Source organism: Vidua macroura, chromosome 6 (genome assembly GCF_024509145.1).
Source record: "Vidua macroura isolate BioBank_ID:100142 chromosome 6, ASM2450914v1, whole genome shotgun sequence".
Classification (NCBI taxonomy): domain Eukaryota; kingdom Metazoa; phylum Chordata; class Aves; order Passeriformes; family Viduidae; genus Vidua; species Vidua macroura.
In genome coordinates this window covers 32,991,561-33,014,510 of record NC_071576.1, presented here as the reverse complement: position 1 = coordinate 33,014,510, position 22,950 = coordinate 32,991,561, and the positions used below count along the sequence as shown (strand labels likewise).

The following is a 22,950-nucleotide window of genomic DNA, read 5'->3' as shown; positions in this document are numbered from 1 at the left end:
ATCCTGCAATGAGTAAGTAAAGAAAAAAAAGGATGGAAATGAAAGTGATAGGCAGCTGGACTCACTGCTCTGTTTTTACTGGAGGTAGTGGCTGCTGCTTAGAAGTACTGTTTTTCTAAGGCTCTTCATCTCCCTACAAAGAGGAGCTCTGCCTTGTACATCCTGACCTGAAAGAAGGAGCAGGACCTGCCACATCCATAAATATTCTTTCAGCGTGCCACCTCTGTCCAAAAGTACCCTGCTCTACCGTCTGGGACTATATGGATAAGAAACACTCAGAAGAGTTTAGAGGCTCATGAGCTATGCTGACTGATAATCACTCAACTTCTACCCAGACATGAGGAATGAGAGGTCCCCAGCAAGAGTTTCCAGTTAATTAATTTTGCTCTCAAATCAGGAGAATAGAACAGAGAGAGAGCTGGCCTTATTTATTCACTGTCTTTGCATGACTGTCATGAACTGCAGAGAGCTACCACGTGAGAGGTCTCTACAAACATCTGTGACTGTGGTTTGCCAGAGTTCAGACACTGAACAAGGTGCACAGCAAAGGAAAAGCTGTACTTCATTCCTTTGTAGGATCCAATTACTCTGGAAATGTCCTACTGAAACCGCATCTTAATTTCTTTACCAAGCTTCCACAAATACATGGACATGTAAGACTTAAAACTTGAGACTTTTCTCTTAACAAGTTTTGCTTTTGAGGGGATTAAAATACATTTGGGGGGAAAATGGCTTTTGTTTAAATAATTGCTGCTTTCAGGAGTTACTTTGCATTAATATTGGTTGTTATATCAAGTTTTTCCATACCTGGAGAACTCTAAATGCAATCCCAAACCCCTCCTCAATGTTTTTGCCTTCCAGTATGACCTGAAAAGAGAAGCACAGACAAGTCTGGGAATTCACATTCCTTTTGCATTATGTACAGTTAAATAATATTAATGGAAATCCAGATTTTGCCCAGAGGCCAAAATAAAATGCATTCCTTCAACAGAAAACAGCACCATCCCAAGAAGTACAGCAAATTATAGGGTCTATTGTCACACACTGCTTCCACAAGGGGCATTAGGCAATTTACAGATGGAGATGAGCCAAAGTTAAGAATGGTTAAAATTTTAGCATTATTTGCCTTGCTTCCAAATATAATGGGATGCACAGTCAAAAGGAATATTACTATTTGTATGTTAGATGCTCTGCCTCTGAAAATTTGAGGAGATGAGCTCCAAGTTCTCACATGTTCTCTGCTACTCTGAGGAAAAACCTGAGTTTTTCCTAAATGATGGGTTGCATTCATGTGTAAGTAACCTGCCCAGAAAAAAATACAAGAAACTGCTTCAACCATCAAATGCTTCAACCTGCATTAGAAGTTAGTATTGTTGATGAAAAATAGAGCTGTGTTCAAAATAGCAATTGGTACCTTGCAAGCAACATCCATTTTCATGTTATTGTTTCCAAAGAGTGTGGGCAAGGAGGAATCTGTCATTTGAGAGGTTCCTGAGCTCTCACACTGATGCAGGAACTTTGTTACTTCCATCTGCAGATCAACTGTATTGATGTGCCTAGATAGTGAAAAAATTCTAACTTCATTTAGTAATAGAGAAGGTGTCAATTATTATTTATATGAACTAATTTCTTCAATACCTTTCAAAAGAAGACATAAACAATTATTTTAGTTGCTTTTTGACTTTGTCCATTGTACAAGTCTGCAGCAATATTACTTTTCAGATCTGTGCACTTAACATACATCACAAGCTGAAGAGCAATTATTCACATTATTTCAAAGAAGTGAGCCAGAGAAACTGGATCCCCAAATAAACATCTGTTCCTGCTTTTTCACCTCATCTCACACACACACCTCTCCAGGTTTAAGTTAAGAGTCTAGCCTAAAAGAAAGAAAGAAAAAAGCCCCGAAGAAAACCAAGATATAAAACCCCAAGTACAAGAGAGATCTGGCTAGATTTACACTTTGACTTTTGAATACAGGAATCCAGTTATCTCAGACACCTATAGCTTGTACATAGTGTAGTGTTTTGAGCTAACCCCGGTAGACAGTGAAGCACTACAAAGGTGCTTGCTTTCTGGAGAGGAAAGCGAGAGAAGAAGAAAAAAAACTTGTGGACTGATGTATAATTGTCTATGCATTGTAGGGCTCCTGTTTGTTTTTTCAAACTGAAGGTGGGTAGTCTAATACACATGCATATTTTTGGTAGAAACAACTGCCCATCTCCTGATTTGGATTGTTGGGGGAAAAAGTGATGGGAATCCTACACTTGTAACTACCTAAAAGCAGATTTGGGTCAAGGACAACCAGTAAATGTTAGCTAAACTTAAATGAAACAAATAAAAACCCCAAAGTCTAAAGCCTGAATTTTACCTCTCCTAAAACAGCTTCTTGTTTATAAATACCTGGACACATCTGTAGCAGACATTTTCTTCCGAAAAGTGAATGCCATTTTTTTCCTTCCTGAAGTTCTTGAGACCTCCTGCAGATAGACTTTGAGATGGTCCTTGATCTTTAGAAGCCACATCTGTTTTCCTCCAAGTTCAGTGTAAGACTTTGCTCCATGAGTGAAAAATCTAATGCAGGTCATTGCAGCACGGACATGATCCTGGAAGAAATGCACTCACCACTAAGATGGACCACAGGACCTCACCTTCATTAATCACTATCTGCACTGAAGGGCTCACACAAAGCAGGCAGAGCTCTGTTTTCTTTAATACAATATGCCAGAGCCATGACATAATCAGGTCAGCTTTAGTAAGGCTCAGGCCTTTCTATGTTTTCTAAGACTGTAAAGAGGCAAAAATGTGCTTTTCCAGCATGCAGGTTTAGACCAAAGTAAATAACCAAAAGTCTGATAGTATTCAGCATTTCACTGAAAGAGATGGCACTGTCCCTCAACTTACCTTCATGAACTGTTGCAGTTCATACAGAATATGGTAATAGTTCTTTCTTTGCAAGTATTTGCAGGCTGCAATCAAGTAGACTCCCCAGCTTTCCAATCCTGGATCAATGGTTTCCAGCAAATTCTCCAACATATGCAGTTTTCCACTTTTATAACTTGGAATGAAGATCCCTTCAATAAACACTTCTGATGGGGATTCCTACACAAACAGAAAGTTGTTTGAAGCAAAGCCTCTGTAGCTTATTTTCCTTGTGTAATATAAAGGCATTTTAAGTGACAGAGATCATAAAATTAATAAATAATTGACACTGGAAGCGATTTCTGGGGGTTATTTTGTTCAAAACCCCATTCAAAGAATGACTTCCAAGTTAGGTTATGCTGCTCTGGACCTGTCTAGTCAAGTTCTGAGCAAGACAAAGAGTGATTCAACAACCTCCCTGTGTCCCTGGTCCTGTGTCCAAATATATGCACAAAAAAGCGCCCAAAACAAACCCCAAACCTTTTTTTTTATATCCAGTTGGAATTTCCCTTGCTCCCAATTGTGTCCACTGTCTCTTATCCCTATACTGGGCACACAGGAGATAAACATGGCTCTCTTTTTGCTATAATCACCCACTTGGTAGCTGAAAACAGCACACACAGATCTTCTGTTGCCTTTTCTTCCAGCAGGAAAAAGCTAGCTCTATCATTCTCCTCAAGTAATCAGGTGTTTCAGGCCCCTAGACACTTTGGTGGCCTTCAATTAGACTCACTTCACTTTCACAGTGTCTGTTTTGTACATGGAAACCCAGGACTGGGCACAGTTGTTCAGATGAAACCTCACAAGTAGTGACCTGAGGGGGATATTTACTCCCCTTGACCTCTTGACTGTGGTCTTGCAAATGCAGCCTCATATGTGCTTCTTTCCACAGTAACATTAATATGTGTCAACAGGGCCACCACAAAAAACAAAAAAAAAGTTTTAAAAGTTTGATATGAAATTTTTGAAATTTTTTTTGTATCTCAGAGTAAGAGACAAGTGACAAAGTCTGTACACATAAAATGTCTCTAAACAAGCAACTGCAAAATGTTCAGTCAGCAGCTCAGTACTTTACAGCTTTAGGGGAACAAACGCTCCTCTCTGGTTTGTATGATTACTACCAGTTCTTTGTCCAAAACTTCCACATCAAATTGCCTGTCTAGAGTATTTTCCAAGTCTGCTACTTAAGAGGTGAAATTATGTCACCTACATTGTAAAAATATGCAACTTTTCTTAAAAGCAGATTTAAACTGATGTAAGGGATAAATTTAAAAAGGTAATTCAATATGCAGATGATTGTAAGATGTTAGAATGACTGATGGTACAGTGAGAAAGCAGAGTGGATAAGGCAACTTTGTTTTCTATTAACAAACCTCATAACCAGATAAAGCTAATGGTGTTTCTTGTTGTACATTCTCAGTAAGTTATTTCAAATAATAATAATAAAAAAAATCAGTAATTCAAACACAAGCACAGCAACGTGGAAAAGGAAACACCACACTCTCACAAGCTGGTGAGATATAATGATTCACATCTCCTAAGAAGCACCCTTAATATCTTAGTAAGAACCTGGAATAATTTCTAGATTTAATTGTAGTTTAGCACCAACAGAACTGATTGCTCCAGAGATACATAAGTCCTCTTATATTATGCAGTTTCCTTAAGTGAGAGCTGGAAACCGCATTTTGGGTTCCCTAGACTTCTGTCCTCTGTATTCCCTTATATTCCTAATGGTTACAGAAGTGCAAACATAGGTGATCTGATTCAACAAACAATACCACGAGACAGAGACACAGGACAGGGAGTAGTGCCTAATGTTATCTACACCCTGGAATTCAAAATTTTCCTTCTCTCTTCTGAACTCTATGACAGCAGTCCCAGGTTTTCAACTTGGTAGAAAAAAAGACAAAGTGCTGTTGATACAGGACCTCTATAAAAAGAACCAAAACTGCATGTTCTCTTTATATCTGTATAGATCAGTGTTGCTCTTCTGTCTCCCTGAATTCCTGTCAGTCACTGGATAGTTTGTATAACATCATTTCAGGACCTCAGCAAACTCCTGTGCAGAAAGCCACCCAAACACTGCATGATGCTCATTGCTGCTTTTCAACTTTCAGTTTTGGTGATGAAAATTGAATTACTCACCTTATTTAGCAAGTGAAGCAGTGCTTCTCTCATACAGTCATGCCTCATGTAAAAGCTTATTATTGCCAGATTAGTGCTGTAACTGTGTAAATAGAACAAGCACTCCTGATAATAGCTGTTGTGTTGAATCTTCCCCTCCCACATCATCTCCAGGGACAGACTTCTTGTTCTCAGTGTTGCTTCAAGTTCCCTCAATGTCGCAAAGTAATCATCATCCTACCATTAACACAGAGAATCAATGATAGGTGATCAGCAAGAGAAAATCTTCTTCTCAGACAGGTCTTGTCACTAAGCACTGAAGAATTTCTTTACTGTTGTTTTTAAAGTAGGTATTGCTTCAGAGGAGTAAGAATCCAGCAATGCTTTTTATAAACACTAGACTGGAACCCTGCTATCAACAGATGTGTTGAATATTGCTGTACCCAGCATAGCTGTTTCCAAGGACAGGTAGAAGGCTTACGTAAAAAAATTCCGGTGTCAACAGCTACTTCAACAACCCAGTTCAAAGAGGCTTTTTTATTCTCCTGCAATATGTACTTCGTTTTTCATCATCATGATTATGCAGTTATTGAGTACAAAAAGTAATTTTTTGGTACCTAATCAGAATTCCAAACCATTTAGTAGTGGTTTTTGATGAGAGAAGTGGGAAAGCATTTGTAAGTCTTTGAACTTCTGTAAAGTTACCAGAGTTTCAGTAGAAAAATTGCATCACTGCAGCATCACAAAATATTGCTGAGATTGAGTTTACCTTCCTTAGACTGTAGTAACAGTACATTATCCAGTACAGCCTATTTCCCCCCCACAAAGTATATTCCAAATTGCTATAAAATCCTACAATCTTCTCAGGCACCACTTCAATGTGATGAAACAGCTAAGAAATTTCTCAACAATATTCAGTTTGCAATACACAATCATGACAAAGAAGGAAAATAAACACCCTAACACCTGCTATGTTAACATGCATTGCTGTAAGGTGTGTACTAAACCATAATTACTTGGTCTTGCCATAGCCCCTCAGAGTAGACAGAGAAGATTCTTACTGTGATGAGTACTGGCTTCACTGTGGACTCCAGGTACTGTATCACATCCTGGACCAGCCTTGAACCATGGTTCAGCTGGTTTAGATCCATGGGTGGCTTTAAGCATCGGTTGAACTTCTCTCTTGCTGCAGTTAAATTTCCAGCTTTAAGGCAAGCCATGCCCCAGGCATGCCACGCTCCACCTGGATCCAATCCAGATTTTGTAGAAACCTAAATTCAAAATCATTTGTTAATATTACAACACAGTCCCAGTACAGCAAATAGGAAAAACGGCTTATCACACAGTCCGTGATTGTGACCTTTCCCATCCTAGCGTGAGTTTTCCATTAAAAACAAACAGCTAAAAAAACATATGAAAAACCTGTGCTGATTATTTCCACATTATCTAAAGGCCAAACTAAAGGCCAACTACCAAAACACCCATGATTTCCAAATGTGGAAGTATTTTTTATTGTGTAAGTTTAAACTACTGTTTATCTAGGAAATTTCAGTTCATGAGTTCTAAACCAGGACATTTTCATATCTGCTTTTCTAAAGCAGATGATTTTCACAGAGCAGAATTAATCAGATTTGGGGTTTTAAAAAAGGCAACAGAAGATGCTTCATGAACTGCCAAGATATTTTCTATTTCACACAACTTTGCTGATAAAACTTACTCCTGATTTTCTTTAGTAGACCTAAAGCTCTTTTAGCTGCTTTTAAACAAGAACTATTTCTATTCAAATAGGTCATCTATTCTTGCTGTTTATTACTGCTTAAAAAAATCTTAATACTATTTGTAGTATCATAATCCTGTATTTAACAAAGTGCAATGCCAAAAAAGAGAGGTATACAGAATCCTGAGAGGAGGATTAGATGATGATAAACCACGTGTATAGATGTATAGATTTGCCAATACTGCTGATTTCCAAGTAAATAGTTGGGAAAGGTGCCTTACCAATGTTTGCTGTCAGATTACAGACAAATAGAATCTAACGTTTAAGCTTCAGAAAAGGTCTGGCCACAAAGGGTGTCTCATCCCTTCTTGCAAGGCTTCAAGATTCCTTGCAGTTAATGCAAGGAATGCATTTAATGACTTCCTTGCAGTTAGTCCATTCCAATCTTAACTGTACCAGGGAACAAGGCTGCTTATCCTTCCCTTCTGCAGCCTGCTCCACAGCAGGACTTTTCCATCTCAGAAATTGTTTCCAGTGTTAAGGAAATGATTTCTTCCACGTTTAGAAACTTAATGTCTGTTCGCAACTGTTTAAATATTGTCCATTTCACACATGACATCCATCTGAATTCAGGAGGGAGGAAAACAAAAGCCACTACAGAAGAATTAACATTGCCATCCCTCCACCTGTGTTACCTCTATAGCTAGTTGATAGTACTCTGCTTCCAAAAGCTGATTTCTCAATCTTGTTACTGCTGCTGGGAGAAGGATCTGATCCAAAGATGGCACTGGACGGTAGGCAGCAGCAACCAATATATTCAACACATCCACTTTGCTGATGTAGCTAGAGGTTAAACAAATATATTTGCTTTCACTATTACTATACATCGAAGAACTTTATGCAAAGACATCTCTTAGGACAGTGGTTTCTGTTCAGAGTATTTGTTATTGTTTGGGGTTTCTTTGCCATGTTCAGTGTAACGTGCTGACTGAAGAGACCAGCTATATCTTACCAAATCAACACAGTACATGTGAAATTTATATAGCACACCTGCCACCTCAAGCTCTGTAGGACAAAACATGAAGAAGTGCAAAATGTTCATTTTCAGGAAGCACAGGTTTAAAATCCTGTACTAAAATACAGATTGAAAGGAGATGCACAACAGCTTAAGTAAAATATGTACCCATCTTTGTGAATAATTTCTTCCTAGTCAGAGAATTCTCTCAGTAATTAAGTAGTCATATTACTTGAACTTCTCCTATTTGAACTTTCCCATTAGTCCTGCATTAGGAACTTCTCATTTGAACTGGTCCACAGTACAAACACAAAGTAACCCTTCTACCTCCACTCCTCAATGAAAAAAGATAATCTTGACAGTACCACAATACAGTCTAGTGAATATCTGATTAGAGTTACCTGTCACAGAGAGCTAGGTCCTGGCTCCTTCCAGCTTTTACAAACATCATTTTAGCACTGAAGAGTAATTGTTTCATGATGTCCATAAGGAGTCCAGCATCGACCTCAGGATTAGTGAGCCCTTGGGACAACCTGCAGCAGTGTTCTATCAGCTGGTGGCCACACACTATGCTGTCACTGTGCAGGCTAAGGATGGCAATACACAAGGAAGAGCTGGGAGCCTGACAATTTGAGGAAAGACAGATAAATATAAGTATTGAGGTAGTTCTCCAGTGAACTGCTTATTGGACTATATTGGACTCTCTCATGACCTCACCTGCTCATAATAAAATTCACTGCGTACAATTTCATTCTCCTCCTCATTCAGGGAAAAAATCCATTCAAGATCAGTTGCCTTGGGTATTCGTACCACTGTGGAATATTCATTATTAGAAGTTTCTACAGCAAAAAAGAAACCACCAGGTAAAATCATTGCACAAGAAGCATCAAACCCAGCTAAGGACACATAATGCAGAATGTTATCTCAAAAAAGTCATCTCTCAAAAAGTCATCTATCTCTCAAAAAAGTCATCTATAGTCCTCTCATTGTGCCATTTCCTGCCAGCATCACATGTCCAGCCCACATCACAGAAACATTTCCTTCCCTCAGCAGGCTGCCACATCATATCTAAACTTACTGTCACTGTTACCAGTAACATATTTTCAAATTATTTTTTAACTCTTATGCTACTGGGCATCAAGTACAGCAGCTTTCCCTCTTTAGCCTCCCTTTAGGCAATTTATTAAGTATTTCTGAGCAGGAAGGAACTGGAAATATGAGAGCTGTGGGTTTCAGCTTGAAGGGGAAAATAAAAAGCAGAAAGGGTAAATTGACTTAACCACCTCTATGTTCTTTTCAAAATTCAGGTGATTTGCCCATGGAGTCCATGAGCTTTAGGCCAAACGATTTTAAGAAGACCTAACTCCTAATGTAAATTTTTCTTATAAAATAGTACTGCAGAAGATTGTAGTGCTGATCAAATGATTCAAGAAATATAATTTCTGTGAAAAGTAGTTTTCTTTCCTCCAGATTAAGGAAATACTTGTTTTGAAACTTGTAACCCAGAACAGTTATAAATGAAATACTGTCATCTGTGTGTAGCTGAAAGCGCACAAGCCCTCTGATGATCAAGTTTGTGACTGCAGTTCCAAAAACCCAATGGCCAATCTCACAATGCCAAGAAATGAAGAATAATGACAATTTGCTACTCTTGCCCCTGATCAGCTTCCTCTGAAAAAAAAAAAAATTAGAAAGTCTCAAAACGTACTGATTTAGAGTTCACATCCCTTTTTAGAGTGTTGAGTAACTCTAAAACTGTAGGGTGAATTAAAAAAAACCCAAAGCAACCAAACCAAACCAAAACTCAACACCCCCCCTGCACTTTTCCAAGTTGAACTAGAAACTGAATTGACACAAAAACTAGGCTAGAAAATATTTGATAAGCCTTCTCCACGGTCCCCCCAGATAAATTAGAAAAACAAAATAAAAATAAAACTCTTTCCCTCTTAAATCTGAGGATTTTCACATTTTTCTTACCCACTCTTACTGAATGGTTCACATAGGCCCAGTGATGTGCAGCAATGCTACACAAAAGCTACATTTCAGCTGTTTCAGTTTTGAAACAAAGGTAACAGTAAAGAAAATTTCCATCAACAGCAGGGGAAAAATTCTCAAATAGCCCATTATACTTTAAAAAGGAGTAAATAAGAAAAAAATATTCTTATTTGCTTTGTTATTACACAAAAGCAAATATTGCACCATGTTTCTTGCTACTGTTCTAAGCACTTCAACTAACTGTGTCTTGTTCTGACAGAATTTCACATCAGTGTAGGAAAATTTCACAATCAACCAAAACACCAAAACCAGTAAATACCTCCTGAGGAAAAATGGCAGAGAAAAAGTCAATTAAATTTTGCTATTATTCCTGAAGCTTAAGATATTAGATTTGGAAATTGAGGCAACAAAATGAAATTACTATTTTCACACAATCAGCACAGGAGATGGAACTCAGGACACAGCCAAACCCATGAGAGGGGCATCATCCTGTGCTACCTCTTGGCAGCATGGGGTATAAAACACCACAGCCCACTGCAGTGGTACTCAGAATTGTACTGTCATGGTTTATAAAAAGAGGATTCCTCAGCACTGCTCTGTAGTGAGCTAATTAATTCCTACTCACATTACTGCCTCTCACTGACTTTCTAGAATGAAAAGTGGATTCTCCAACTCTTTTTCAGTTCCTTTCTATAACACCCATCCAACGAATTCAATATTGGCTCAGATATCTCTCCTAATTCTCAATTTTCATTCACAGAAGTTTGAAATGCTCAATCTCAGCCTGCACATGCAAAAACCATCAGTGATATTTTGTAACTGAAATTTTGATCACCCTTTAGCTGCAACTGGTATCTAACTGCTAATAAGGCACTTTAAAAAACTGAGGTTTAACAGTACTCCATTCCTTACCTTCCACTTGCTCCTGATCTTCTTTTCTGCTGTAATAAAATGACAGAAAGAACCATCATGCCTACTCCAGCACACTGGGGGAAACATGGTTTTAAGGCAGATATCAACATGGCTACCCTCCTCAGAACACTGTTCTGTAAAAATCCAACACCTATCCCTACATGTCCTTTTCAACACACTGCCCTGCCCCTAATCCCTTCTGCTTGGAAATCTAAGATTCTGCCTCTGTATTGTTGTATTTCAACTGCATTAAGTATTGGCTCTTATGACCTTCTGTAGGAACAGCACTATTGCACACATTATAAAAAAGCAGACACTGAGAACAAGAACAGCCCAGTATCAGGACATATTAGAGCTAAAATAAAGTCTTTGGTATTCAACTGTCTGCCCTTAGAATTTAGCTGGGTTTGATATACAAACAGGGAGAGTATTAAACCCCCCAGACAATTAACTAAAATGTAGCAGCTGGTATTCAAGCACAGCGCTGAGTGCTGCTGGCTTAATCTGGCAATGTAAGCAACCATTCTGACACAAGCTGTTCAGCTGCAAATGACTGCTTGTTTTTTCACAGGTTCCTCTTCAGATCTGCACAGAATTGCTCCTTTCCTAGGAAGCCTGCTGATACTGCCATAGTAGGTACTGCTGCCTGCAGGCTCGATAGGAAAAGGGGAAATGAAAGCATGGCTGGAAAAGGTAAATCTTACTCTCTGTGACCCTGTCAAGCCCCTGCTCAAGGTCACAGAGAGTAAAACTCCTTTCGGCTGCACTTTTCACCAGCTAGCCTGTGTACACACAATGAATTTCAATCCAATTCTCAGCTGAAAGCAACCATATCATGAAAATCTGTCATCACAGCTGTCCCTTTTATTAAAGGCAGTTTCAAAGCTTATCAGAAATTTGCTTTTTAATTCCCAAAGGTTCAGGGAGCCATAATTGAGGGATTATGGAATAACTAAAGCACTCATATGTTCAGCAGAGCTAGTAAACATGCACTATTAATCCAGAAGTTGAGTATACTGCAAGGAACTTTGACACACTGTAGCAATCTGTGCTATGGTTTGCATCAAAGCATTCAATTCTTAGGTTAGTGATTAATTGATGCTTAAAGAATTATTGATACTTAAAGAATTAAAGAATTTGTTGCCAGGCCCTCCAGTGTTCTATCCAATGTGAAAAGTAAAGTGAGGAATAAGGAACATTCCCACACCTACCAAACCTGAAAATCCCAACAGCTGGAGGCCAAATGGCTGATGTTACATTATCCAGATAAATCCAAATGCTTATGTCTCTCTAATACCATTCATGCACTCTGCTGAAAATTGAGGAGAACTAGGACAGAAGGACTTACGTGCTTGTGTCTTGCACCAAGCCAGGCATGTTTTCTCTGCTGTAGTAGCTATAGCATTGATCACACACACGAGACAGATTTTCTCTGCAAGCTTCTATTTCCATTTTCTTGGTGGAGCAAGAGCTGCACACCAGCCTGCCACAGCGCCTGCAGTGATGGCGCCTGTTAAACTAAGCACAAGAGGTCATGGATGAGCCACAAAGAGAATTTACTGAAGTCCCCTTCTGTGTCTCTCTCTACTCATAAGTAAATTTATTCCATTTGAAGAGAGGAAACACCATGCAGGATAAGGTTTTTCAGAATTATAGAGTGATTGATTCTCCCTGCTAAAATTCCTTTTTGAAGAAAGCATAGCAAAGGGAAAAAAAAATCAAACCCCAAACCCAGAGGCCAGTATTTAAAATACATTTGCAGCAGCCTTGGGCTTTCTATTACTTAAATTATCCCAGTTTTGATCATAAAGCTAATTAGATCATGTCCTGGAAAAGTTAAAAGCTCTAGACTGTTTTTCCTGATACCATTGTAGTAATTTCCAAATTCAAAAGCAGCAGATACTTCTGAGAAAACAGTACTATTTCTAAGCAGCAGAAGATAACAAATTGCCAACACACCTGCAAAACTAAAAATTAATATTCTCAGAGCACCCATGCAGTTCTCAAGTACTCTGTGGAACAATGGTTTTTAGAAAAGTGTAACCAACAGCAAAGATTTCATTTTCTATACTCATAATCTGAATCGTATAGTGATCATGTTATTTCTTGCCAGCAGAGTCAAGTAGACAGCCTTCTGGAATATTAATACTGCTGTTGTTACATATGTTTGAGAACCTATAATTGTCTTTTCTCTGATGACCAGATTTCCTCTTTAGGCTCTATCACTTCACAGAACTCTGCAAGGAGCTAACTGTGCCAGTCTCCTTGACCACTCTAAATAGAAACCAATGGTTAAATACCAAAGGACTGACAATCTAGTTGGGCCCATGGTGATGCAGACAAACCTGCTGAAGTAGCTCAGGTCATTCAGGAAACAGACTATGAGGAAGTGCTCATATTAAGGTCACAGTTCTAGGAATGTCTGTACTTCATTTTTGCTCCTTACCATAGTAAAGCGTTCGGTTTTGCAAACCATACATATCGTTTCAGTGTCATCAGGTATCCATTGCTGCTTTGGTGGTGGCTTCTCAGGAGGCACAAATTCTTGAGGAAACAAATTCTGTGGCAGACTTCTGTCTCTGGGACTTGCAGATATGGTTACACCTGAAAATGAGCCAGGCCAAGAAAAATATGGAATGGGATTTAAGCTGTTTCATAGAGTCTCAAGTACCAGAAAACACTACAGACTCAATGAGGCTGTAAGATTTTTCTGCCTCACAAGATGACTACTATCATTATCTTTCAGCTAGGCATGGCAGAATAAAACTGTATAAGGAATAAGTATGCTTTAAATCTAAAATTGTAAATTTATAGTACTTCAATGCTGACAAGCAAGAGAATGTACTTATTAAGAGACCTTTTCCACAACCATTAGAGAGGTATAAGACAACGTGGCAACATCTGCTCTTGTATCACAAGCAGAGACTTGGAGGAGGAAGAAAAAAATACCACGGTCATTGGATACCAAAAAATAATACAGAATCTTAAGTATAGCCAGTGTTGGCATTCCTGAAGACTGGGAGTTTCCTTTGTTATCTCAGGGGAGATGTGGTATAGCTAGCAACAGCCTAGCCCTCCCTATTCTGCTTGCCTCTTCAATCTACTAAGGGGAAATCAATTCACAGAGGCAGGAATTTACATGTGGCCTTCGGCATCTTCGACCCCAACAATGAAATACTCATTGAATGAAGTTTACAGTATTAGATAGGTTTTTAGTTTCATATGACGTGAATCAGTTCCCCTACAGGTTAATTAAAAAGTTCAACATGTCACTGCAGCCCTGCAAGCCACCTTCTGTGTACATGAATATTAAACTAAAGAAGAACAAAAATCTCCATTTCACTAAAGCTAACTCATTCAAGTAGATACCAAATTGCAAACAAACATTAAAGGACCATGCATTCAAGTTTTTTAACAGGACAGAGATATTAGACTGACCATTGTAAGAAAAAACTGAAGAGCTACACAGCCCAATCCAAAACACTGCTGTCACTTGATATAAGCAAGAAGAGTCTTCATTTCAGGATACAGAAGCAGGAAATAGTTCAGACACCCTAAACTGTAGATCAGGATATCATTCTGCAGCTCTAGTCCAGGCCCATCACTTGCTAAGAATCATCAACCTTGGAGGTTTGAGGATATTCTGTTAGTCTTTCCTTGAGAGCACACAGACTGTGCATCTTTTGCATGAGTTGCTGAATAGAACCTGCAGAAGAGTTTCTGGTTGTTTCTTAGCTACAAATATTCTCCAGTTGTTCTGCCTTAAATTACTTAGTTTCCATTTTTTTTGTGTCTGAGGACTGTGAGTGGAACCTCTCAGACAATACAAGGTGTGCTATTTTCCTCAGGTCACAATAGTGATCCTAGGGGAAAAAAACTTCCAAGGACTGTAGAATGGCATACCCAGTGAATGAACTGGGAGAAAATGGCTGGGAGGGGCTGATCTCCACTGGAGAATGGGCTGGGCATTGGTCAGCGCAATTGTATTATACATCATTTATTTTTCTTGGGTTTTGTTCTTATTTTGTAGTTTTCTCATCCCTCTTTTCATCATCATCATTACTATATTTTACTTCATTTCAGTTATTAAACTGTCCTTACCTCAACCCACAAGTTTAACCCTTTTCCAAATCTCCTCTACATGCCACCTGTGAAGGGGCTGGTAGGGGAATGATAAAGCACCTGTGGTTGCTGATGAGGTTAAACTCCAACAGGCACCAAGGTCTTAACCTTACCAGTAAAGCTGACAGGAGATAGATCTGATGATCCTGATTTAGACAATGCTTCACACTCCAATACCTGATTCAGACTTTCTTGAATACGTACCAGAGAATCTAGGACAAAGAGAAGAAAGAGGAGAAAAAAAGTCAGAGGACAATACTGGTCAATATATCTACCTGTTTTCAAGAAGATTAGAGGAATCCATTCACAGGGTATGTAAGAAGGTCAGCACAAAACAGGGCTATGTTTTGTATGCAAATTAGTCCACAGCAATTAATGCCAAACTGTATAAAATTCAATTACCTAAAAAACAAAGAAAGGGATCCTTATGAAAGCAAGGGAGTAATGACAGCTATAGGAACAATACAGCAGAGATGTTAAAACAATTGGTTAATACAAGATGCTCATGGCAAATATTAAATGCTTCACATTGCAGTGGAAGGAACATGCATACTTGCAAAGTTATAGACCATTTGGCAAGAAGAGATAGATAAGTCTGATGCTTTTATGTTAGCAAGAGCAGCATCTTTAAATCACAAAATGAAAAATGAAGCCAACACTTGTAAACTGGCATAATGCAAACAGGTATTGTATCAGCAGGTATAGATAGATATAGATAGGTACAGAACCCCATACGTTTTTAATAGAGTGACACAAAAGCATTGAAATGGATCTGCAGCACCCTCTACTGTTCCAGTTCTTAAAAGAAGCCAAGTGCACTAGACTCAAAGACAACATGGATGAGAAAGGACTGGCAAGCTAGAGAGGAGAACTGTAACAAGATTGTTAAACAGAACTATGAGTCTAGAAGCTTTCTATATGAAAAAGGAATAGGTCTCTGGTAGGAAGAAATACTACAGAAGGCTAAATCCCCATTCTACTTGAGGGAAGATGTAGTTGGCTGCAGGAAGTGCTTAAGGTGTAAGTGACATTGCATTAAACAGGAGTAAAATAGAACTGATCAGTATTATACAAGAAAAGAAACCTCAATAAGGAACAACAGAGAAAAGTCTGAGAAACTTTTGGAGCTGTTGGTCCTTGAAAACATCTATTTACAAGAAAGATGGGCTAGAGGGAGACTGGAGGCACACATCTAAAAAATGTTATGGCATGATTGCTGAAATTATTCTGGGATGATTTTGGCCCTTCTTTCCCAAATGAAAAACAGCATTCCGACAGACAGCTACCTGATCTCTTTTCCTTTAATGTGAAAGGGAAGTTGAGAGCTTTTTCTGCATACTTGGAAAGCAAACTGTCAATGTCTTCTACAGTAAAACCAATTTCCTGCCCTGCTAAGAGCTGGTGCAATGTCTGCACAGCTACAGCTACCCAGTCCACCTTCATATTCATGAGGAGCTGTTCCAGCATGAGCAGTGGCCTTGAGGAGAGGTGGGAGTAGTTAACACGGGAGAGCTCAGGCAGAGTCAGCAGCACCTGAGACACAAGAAAAAAAAATGTATCATAAAATTACACACCTTTAAATATGCGTCTCTGTGATATTGAAGACAAGAAACTAGAGCAGTAACTTATGCAGAGAATGGACTGACAGGTAGAGGTCAAAAAGAGGAGGTGTGACTTCTCAGACCAATTCCTACTTCTGTTACAGAACTACTGAGAGGATTTGCAGAATCACTTAGCTTCCACTTTCCATTCTATAAAACACTGCCTTATTTTAGAGAATATGCAAGAGTGAAAAACCTTTTGTGACCCTGTGGAAGTACGTTGTAACAGAGTACAGCACACTCTCTTATTAAAATAAACTTCTAAAAAGCATATTAGCCCAATCCTTATCCTTCTATCAATTGAGGAAATGTTAAGAGGAGAAAATAAAAGCAATTCTCCTCTAGATGGACAGTTAATATGGACACTTTTCAAACTAAGTCATGTCTTCAGAAGAAACAAGAAACGGGCAGCCCAGCAAAACACTGTTGTGGCACACACTGGAGCAAGCTGCTGTTTACAGTCCTACACCAAAACAGATGTTACCAAAAGCACTGCATTTTGTTTACATGTAATGCATTCAACTAAGGATGCTTATTAATGCATCTATTCCCAGGCTGAGCACAGAACCCATGTGACTTCTGTAAAGGCAGTGGCCTTTACTCCTCCTTTACAGAGGAGTGATACTCTCCACCTCTGGAAGGCCCTTGGGAGAAACACTAAGTCAAAAAACCACCATACAGGTGGGCATACGTAGGACACCTGGTCTTACTGATACAGAGAGTTCACTTGGGACAAAGATGACAACTTTTCTGATAAACTCCATAATTTTATTTCATTCCACCCTATCCTCTTTCAGCCTGTGTGTTCCTCCACTCCCCACAGCTCAAACACAAGACTGCTTTGTTCATACTATGGAACTGTAAACGTGAAGAAAGGAAAGAGAAGCTTTAAGCCATCTCTAACTTTCCTTTGGATCCTGAGACTCAGTATCTTAGACCTGGTGTGGTGAGAATGCTCTGGTAAAATCTACAGGCTTTTTATATTATGAAAATACTATGCATGACAAAATTACTTATACAGTTATTTATTGCTGTTAATCCCTCCAGGCAGGGGTTTTACTGACCTTTGATCCTATATAGAGTGCCTGGATTTCATTCCGGCGTGCCGTTGTCAGACTGGCATAGAAGTGAGCTGTGAGGTAATCAGCCAAGAAGTGAGAGGCTGCCAAGTTTGGATGCTGGTCCAGGGACTGTTCACTGATGGCAAGACAAACACCAGGGTCTTCGATTCTTTGTAAAAGCTACAAAACCAAACAAAACACAGTGAAACTCTACAACATTCCTGGAAGGCAGCCTTCTGTCCACAACAGTTTATTACCCTACAGTGTTCCAGCAAGCAAATTAATTTACTCTCTAAGTGACAGCTCCACCAATACTAAAGCCAAAAATGTTCACATCTCTAATTCGGGCACTGAAGAACAGCTGACTGATTCATGTTATTAGTTTCACTTCTGATTCTTCTGCTTAAGCAGCACTGATATGCTTCATTATGTATTTTTGAAACGAAAGGAGCCTTGTATTTCCATGTAAGTGACATTTATGCTATTAGATCCAAGAATTAAATTGCCAAGCTGGATTTTTACTTAAGCAGAACAGGGGAGAGCTAGTATCCTAAAAGCTTATCTAAACAAATCAACATCTCTTAAGAGTGAAACCAAAAAGGCCATGAAAACACACACACTGAAGGCAGGCTAAACAGCTGTCAACTTATTTATCTGTGGATATGAGGCTGAGAATGTCTTGCTATTACCTGCAATGCCTTTTCCGTGTCTCCCATCTCCAGTAAGTGGAGAAGGTGCTCACGGTGAAGGTTGATTAAGTCTTCTCTTGGGACAGGATACAAGTGTCCCCATTCCTCACACAATTCATAATCCTAAAGAATTGAAAAAAAAAAGTAAAAACAAACGGACAAACTCTACCCTCCCTGATAGAGTTGTTTCTCCCAAAGCTCTGATCAAGAGATTCTGTAGCTTAGACTTCTCTCCCAGATTAAAAAAAAAAATACATTGACAAGGGAAGATGATAGTCAACTTCATCAGTCATAGCCTGCGTCTAAAATACCTTGTTTACCTTACAGTAAACAAGCTAGTTTTCAGGAAGATGCTTAAAGCCAGCCAGATTTACAATATTAGCATTTCCCTAATAATCAAATCTGTATTATGAGCAAAGTTACACTATTTTTAAATCTTCAAAATGGTAAAAGAAAATAACAGGCTATATCTCAGAGTAAGAGTTTTAACTAAAACTTACGAATTATTAATTACATGTAAATCTTGATACTAAACACAGATCTCTATTTGTTTCTGTAGCACAGAACTGAGTAAAGGAATCCTTCCTCCCAAGGTAATCTCCAATGATCATTGTTTTAAGATGCTATTTCAACAAATATATTTACTCAAAGTTTAATGCATTCTAATTCAACAAAATTCACATGATGATGTCTAACCTTTGCTTTCAGAATGATATTCATGACAGCCCGGGGGTCATCAGTGCAGGCTTTTTTCAGATCCTGCCAGTCATTCCACAATGGTTCATTTTGCACATTCAGAATCTGAAAAAGTTAATATAGAGTTGCACAAATTCTAGAATTTTAATTTATGGCAATTATTGCCTAAGAAAACAGCTGAACTGATCACATCAAGAGCTGCTTTATAGAACAAAAAAATCAAAAAGGAGACCCACGTTTAGACCTTTTCAAAGATGATGTAATGTCCTTGCACTCAAAAAAAAAAAACTCCACCGTTTTCACAGATGTGAGTCTACAAAGCACATTTATAAGGGAAGATTTTTGAAAGATTAGATGGCAATAATTATGAATGTAAAAGTACACATTTACTGCAGATGTTGCTGGCACTAACAGAGAGAACTGAGCTGTCAGTTAGCAGAACTCCCACCACACAGAACTCGGCAGGGATGGCTCCTTATTTTGCTGTTTGGCTTTTCAGTTCGTGCTGAACCCAGGCTGGCCTGTCCAACTTAAGGATATCTGCACTACCCTGCAGTTAGAAGAACTGACTGCAATACAAACTTGCTCCTTGGAGCACCAGTCTTGTACACCATCTGCATTTCTCAAACTTATAAAATGATTAACTGCCATGGAAAGCTTCCTGAGGCTCTAGAATGTGCATAGAATGGAAAATACTTTGCATAACAATCAGACTCATACAAATGTTTATACCTAAACATGTTTGTGGACCTGAATGCTAATAGGTGAGATGGAAAGTTGTGAAGGATGGAAGCTGAGTGTTAACTGGATACTACAGTACTTCACATGAACTGTTTTGGATAAAAGACTCGAAAAGCTCTCATGATCAAAAAAGAACTGAGGGCTAAAGCTTCTCAGTGGGCAAGCAATATTTGCTTCCTGCTGCCTATTTCATCTCACTGGTTATTTGAAGAATGACTTTGTACCTTTTGATAAACCTGAAGTTCTTTCTTCCTGCTGTACAGATTGGCTTTTAGTTCATGAGGTATGCCCAGATCAGAAATGCAGTAAGCTAGAATTTCCAAACAGGCATCAAGGGGCCACTTGTCCAGACAGCGCAGGGCCAGTCTACTTCTCAACACTGCATTTTTTACTGGGAACAAGTATTGCCAACCATCCTTATCTGTGGAGGAAACAAAACACTAATTTGAAATTCAGTTTCTATAATTTGGAAACTAAAAAAAAAAAAAAATCCTTATCCTTGCTGGATCACATCAACAAAAGAAACACTGACAGGGCTGAAAAATCTTTGTAAGAGTCATCCCAAGCATCAAATTTTTGGGAAGCATCCAAAGTTAGCATGAAATACTTACTATTCAGACTCCAAAAGGCACCTTTCACAGATCACATCATCCATGCAAATCAATGACACTGCTGTAAGAGATGTTCCATTAACAGTTCAATGACTACTGTGTCCTGATGTATTCAGCTCTTCACATAAAAATAACACAACAGATGCATTCTAGTTCTCTTTTACTAAATTGGTCATGATTTACACATTTGTGAAACAGAAACAACACCATCAGAGAAAGCAAATTCAGGATGAAGAAAGGAAAATTATCTATTTCCATCTCTGGATTTGCCCAAGGACCACTATTTTGGTTTCTATGTTTTGATCCAGGCTGCATTCTTTATTAACAAAACAAAAGGATTAAGGAAAAAAAGCAGGAAAAAGCCTGTCTTGATCCTTCTTACCTTCAGCAGATGCACAACTCAGCACAGCATCCTTCACACTGACCACTTCCTCCACATCCTGACAGTACAGATCCAAAACCTTCAGAGCTCTGTCCCAGTCCTTTGCAGCAAGAGCTTGTTCAAAGACTCCCGTTAATACTTTAACAGCTGTGGTGGAATGTAATCCTAGGAGAACCAGAGACATGTATGCCTTGCCAGAGAAGACAGCAGCCAAACTGCTACCTTCGTCTTGATTCCGAAGCGGGGCAAACGTAGCAAAAAGAAATCGTTCCAATATTGGGAACTCCTTCAACAATGTCTCACACTCCCTGGAAATCTGTTCCAAGCCTAAGGGCACCTCCCGTTTGCCCCGAAATTCCATCCAAGACAAACTTGATTTGTGAATTTTCTGTATATTAGATGCACTTAGACATGCCACTGTAGCCATTAGCTTTGACCGAGACTTCAGGAAATCTAGGGAGGAGGCAGTCAGTGTGTGCTGGCTCAAGTCATTCAGAGAGGATGTGGCCTGAGTGGAGATATCCTCAGAGGTCACTGCAGAATTGTGAATAGGTATTTCAACATCTGGCAGGCAGTGGCAGGCACACTGGTGTGTCAAGTTGCTGATGTTTGTCAAAAGAGACTTTGCCTGGCTGTTTTCCCTTGCACTGCACAAGGACAGTGGTTCACAACAAGAGTTAACAATGACTTGCTGCACATTCAGGTTCAACCCTTCTTTAGCCAAGAGAGAAGAAAGTCTGTAGGATTGAAAACAGAACCAGCTTACCCAGCACATATAAAAGGTACTTTATAATTACATATTTTCGTAAATCTTCCAAATGCTTTGAGAACACAAGCCCCCTAATATTCTTCACAGGTACATACACAAGATTACACATACTATTTTAACTCAGAGCTTATGCTGCCATTCCTTTACAGAAAAGGAACTTACTCCTCAAACACTGACTTTTACCTAAAATGCAAGCTACTAAAATAGTTCACCATTAGCGCTCATCTTTTTAAAAGATACTTCATCAAATCAGACAGTTTCCACACCAACCTAATTTAGTAGTTGCAATGGAAGGAGTCTAGATTATCCAGTTTACCTGCTGACCAGGGCAAGAGTCATGCCCAGTATTCTCAATAAAACCTACTGGCCTACTTTATTGTATTACATTGACAAGCTGCAAGTGCACTCCTCTGAAGTGTCACACAGTTAAAAAAAATCCACGTAATTTTCACTCTCACTTCACAACAGATAGTAATTGTTAAAAATATGGAGTCACTGTTCTCCCAATCAAAAGTCTTCAGATTGATGCAGAAGGCACTGACTAAGCTCCTCCCTGCACACCAATCCTTGCAACATCAAGTAATCAGCTGGTGGAACACAGCAGGCTGTACCACCTGTGATAATTAGCCAAAGAACTTAATCATGGCTGAGGTGAAAGTCACCAATATCAAAATAACCTACAGAAGTATATCATCTGAAAAAGTGAAACATAAACTTTAAGAGATTTAGAGATTTTAGAGGAGCTAAGATTTTAGTTAGAGATAAGCCTTACTAGAGTTAATTAAAATAAAGGGATTCTGTAAGTAGGCCTTGATGAAGTTAAGAGTTAGTAGTTAACTAATAATTGATTGCTTGTCAACACAATGTTTAGTTAGCTGGGTTTATAATGAAGAATATAGAAACTGACAAATAGCTTTTAGGAACATAAGACAATTGTGGGCCTCCTCTGTTCTGAAACCAATTGAAGACAAGGAATGAGAGTTCTACCAAGGTTCATTTGTCATATTTGCATTGAAAAGGTAGAAAGGTCAGAATGAGGAAGACTTCATTTACTTCCTCATTTTGGGACCCCTCCCCATGAAAGGGACCACCGACCTATTTCAAGGAACAAACTACGCATGCTTAATAGCTTTTGGAATGATTAGCATAGGAAGTGAGGAATGGGATGTACCAAAATGATGAATATGTATTTGTATTTTGGGTGTTCAATTCTTGTGTGGATAAACGGACTCTGTAATCATTTGAAAGGTGCGGTGCGTATTTAGGAGCTATCCCGCATGCTGTCCGGCGTCGCAATAAACATACACTTTCTAACTTTAAAACTGTTAGAGAGTTTTTGTCCGTCACAGTTGGATATTGGTGCTAGATCAATATCCATATTTCTTTAATAAATCAAAAGCACTGACCTGTCAGGATGAACTTGTCTCTCAAAAACAAGCTGGGAAAGCAGCTGAGATGGACTCTGTTGTAACAGTATGAATGGGTTTCCCACTTTCACTTCTGCAGACACATCTTAGGGGAAAAACCACCAGAATATTCATTATAATACAAACACATTAGCTGAATACACTAAGCAACTTTTATTTTAGGAAT

At 38.9% G+C, this 22,950-nt stretch overlaps 1 protein-coding gene across 2 annotated transcripts in view; it reads right to left on the bottom strand.

Annotated features, from left to right (window-relative positions):
* ZFYVE26 (zinc finger FYVE-type containing 26) overlaps window positions 1-22,950 on the bottom strand; it is a 49,326-nt gene that overhangs the window by 4,929 nt on the left and 21,447 nt on the right. Inside the window, exons 19-38 of one of the 2 annotated variants that reach the window (XM_053979301.1) lie at window positions 22,764-22,869; window positions 20,589-21,325; window positions 19,820-20,016; window positions 18,855-18,959; window positions 18,159-18,281; window positions 17,473-17,649; window positions 16,094-16,340; window positions 14,921-15,019; window positions 13,132-13,289; window positions 12,034-12,203; window positions 10,686-10,714; window positions 8,496-8,617; window positions 8,180-8,400; window positions 7,459-7,606; window positions 6,108-6,317; window positions 5,068-5,283; window positions 2,905-3,102; window positions 2,404-2,606; window positions 1,415-1,556; window positions 808-867 (exon numbers count right to left, since the gene is read on the bottom strand). In XM_053979301.1, the coding sequence (XP_053835276.1) occupies window positions 808-867; window positions 1,415-1,556; window positions 2,404-2,606; window positions 2,905-3,102; window positions 5,068-5,283; window positions 6,108-6,317; window positions 7,459-7,606; window positions 8,180-8,400; window positions 8,496-8,617; window positions 10,686-10,714; window positions 12,034-12,203; window positions 13,132-13,289; window positions 14,921-15,019; window positions 16,094-16,340; window positions 17,473-17,649; window positions 18,159-18,281; window positions 18,855-18,959; window positions 19,820-20,016; window positions 20,589-21,325; window positions 22,764-22,869 (3,668 nt within the window). The remainder of the gene's footprint in view (window positions 1-807; window positions 868-1,414; window positions 1,557-2,403; window positions 2,607-2,904; window positions 3,103-5,067; window positions 5,284-6,107; window positions 6,318-7,458; window positions 7,607-8,179; window positions 8,401-8,495; window positions 8,618-10,685; window positions 10,715-12,033; window positions 12,204-13,131; window positions 13,290-14,920; window positions 15,020-16,093; window positions 16,341-17,472; window positions 17,650-18,158; window positions 18,282-18,854; window positions 18,960-19,819; window positions 20,017-20,588; window positions 21,326-22,763; window positions 22,870-22,950) is intronic. The other variant, XM_053979303.1, reaches the window with a different exon arrangement.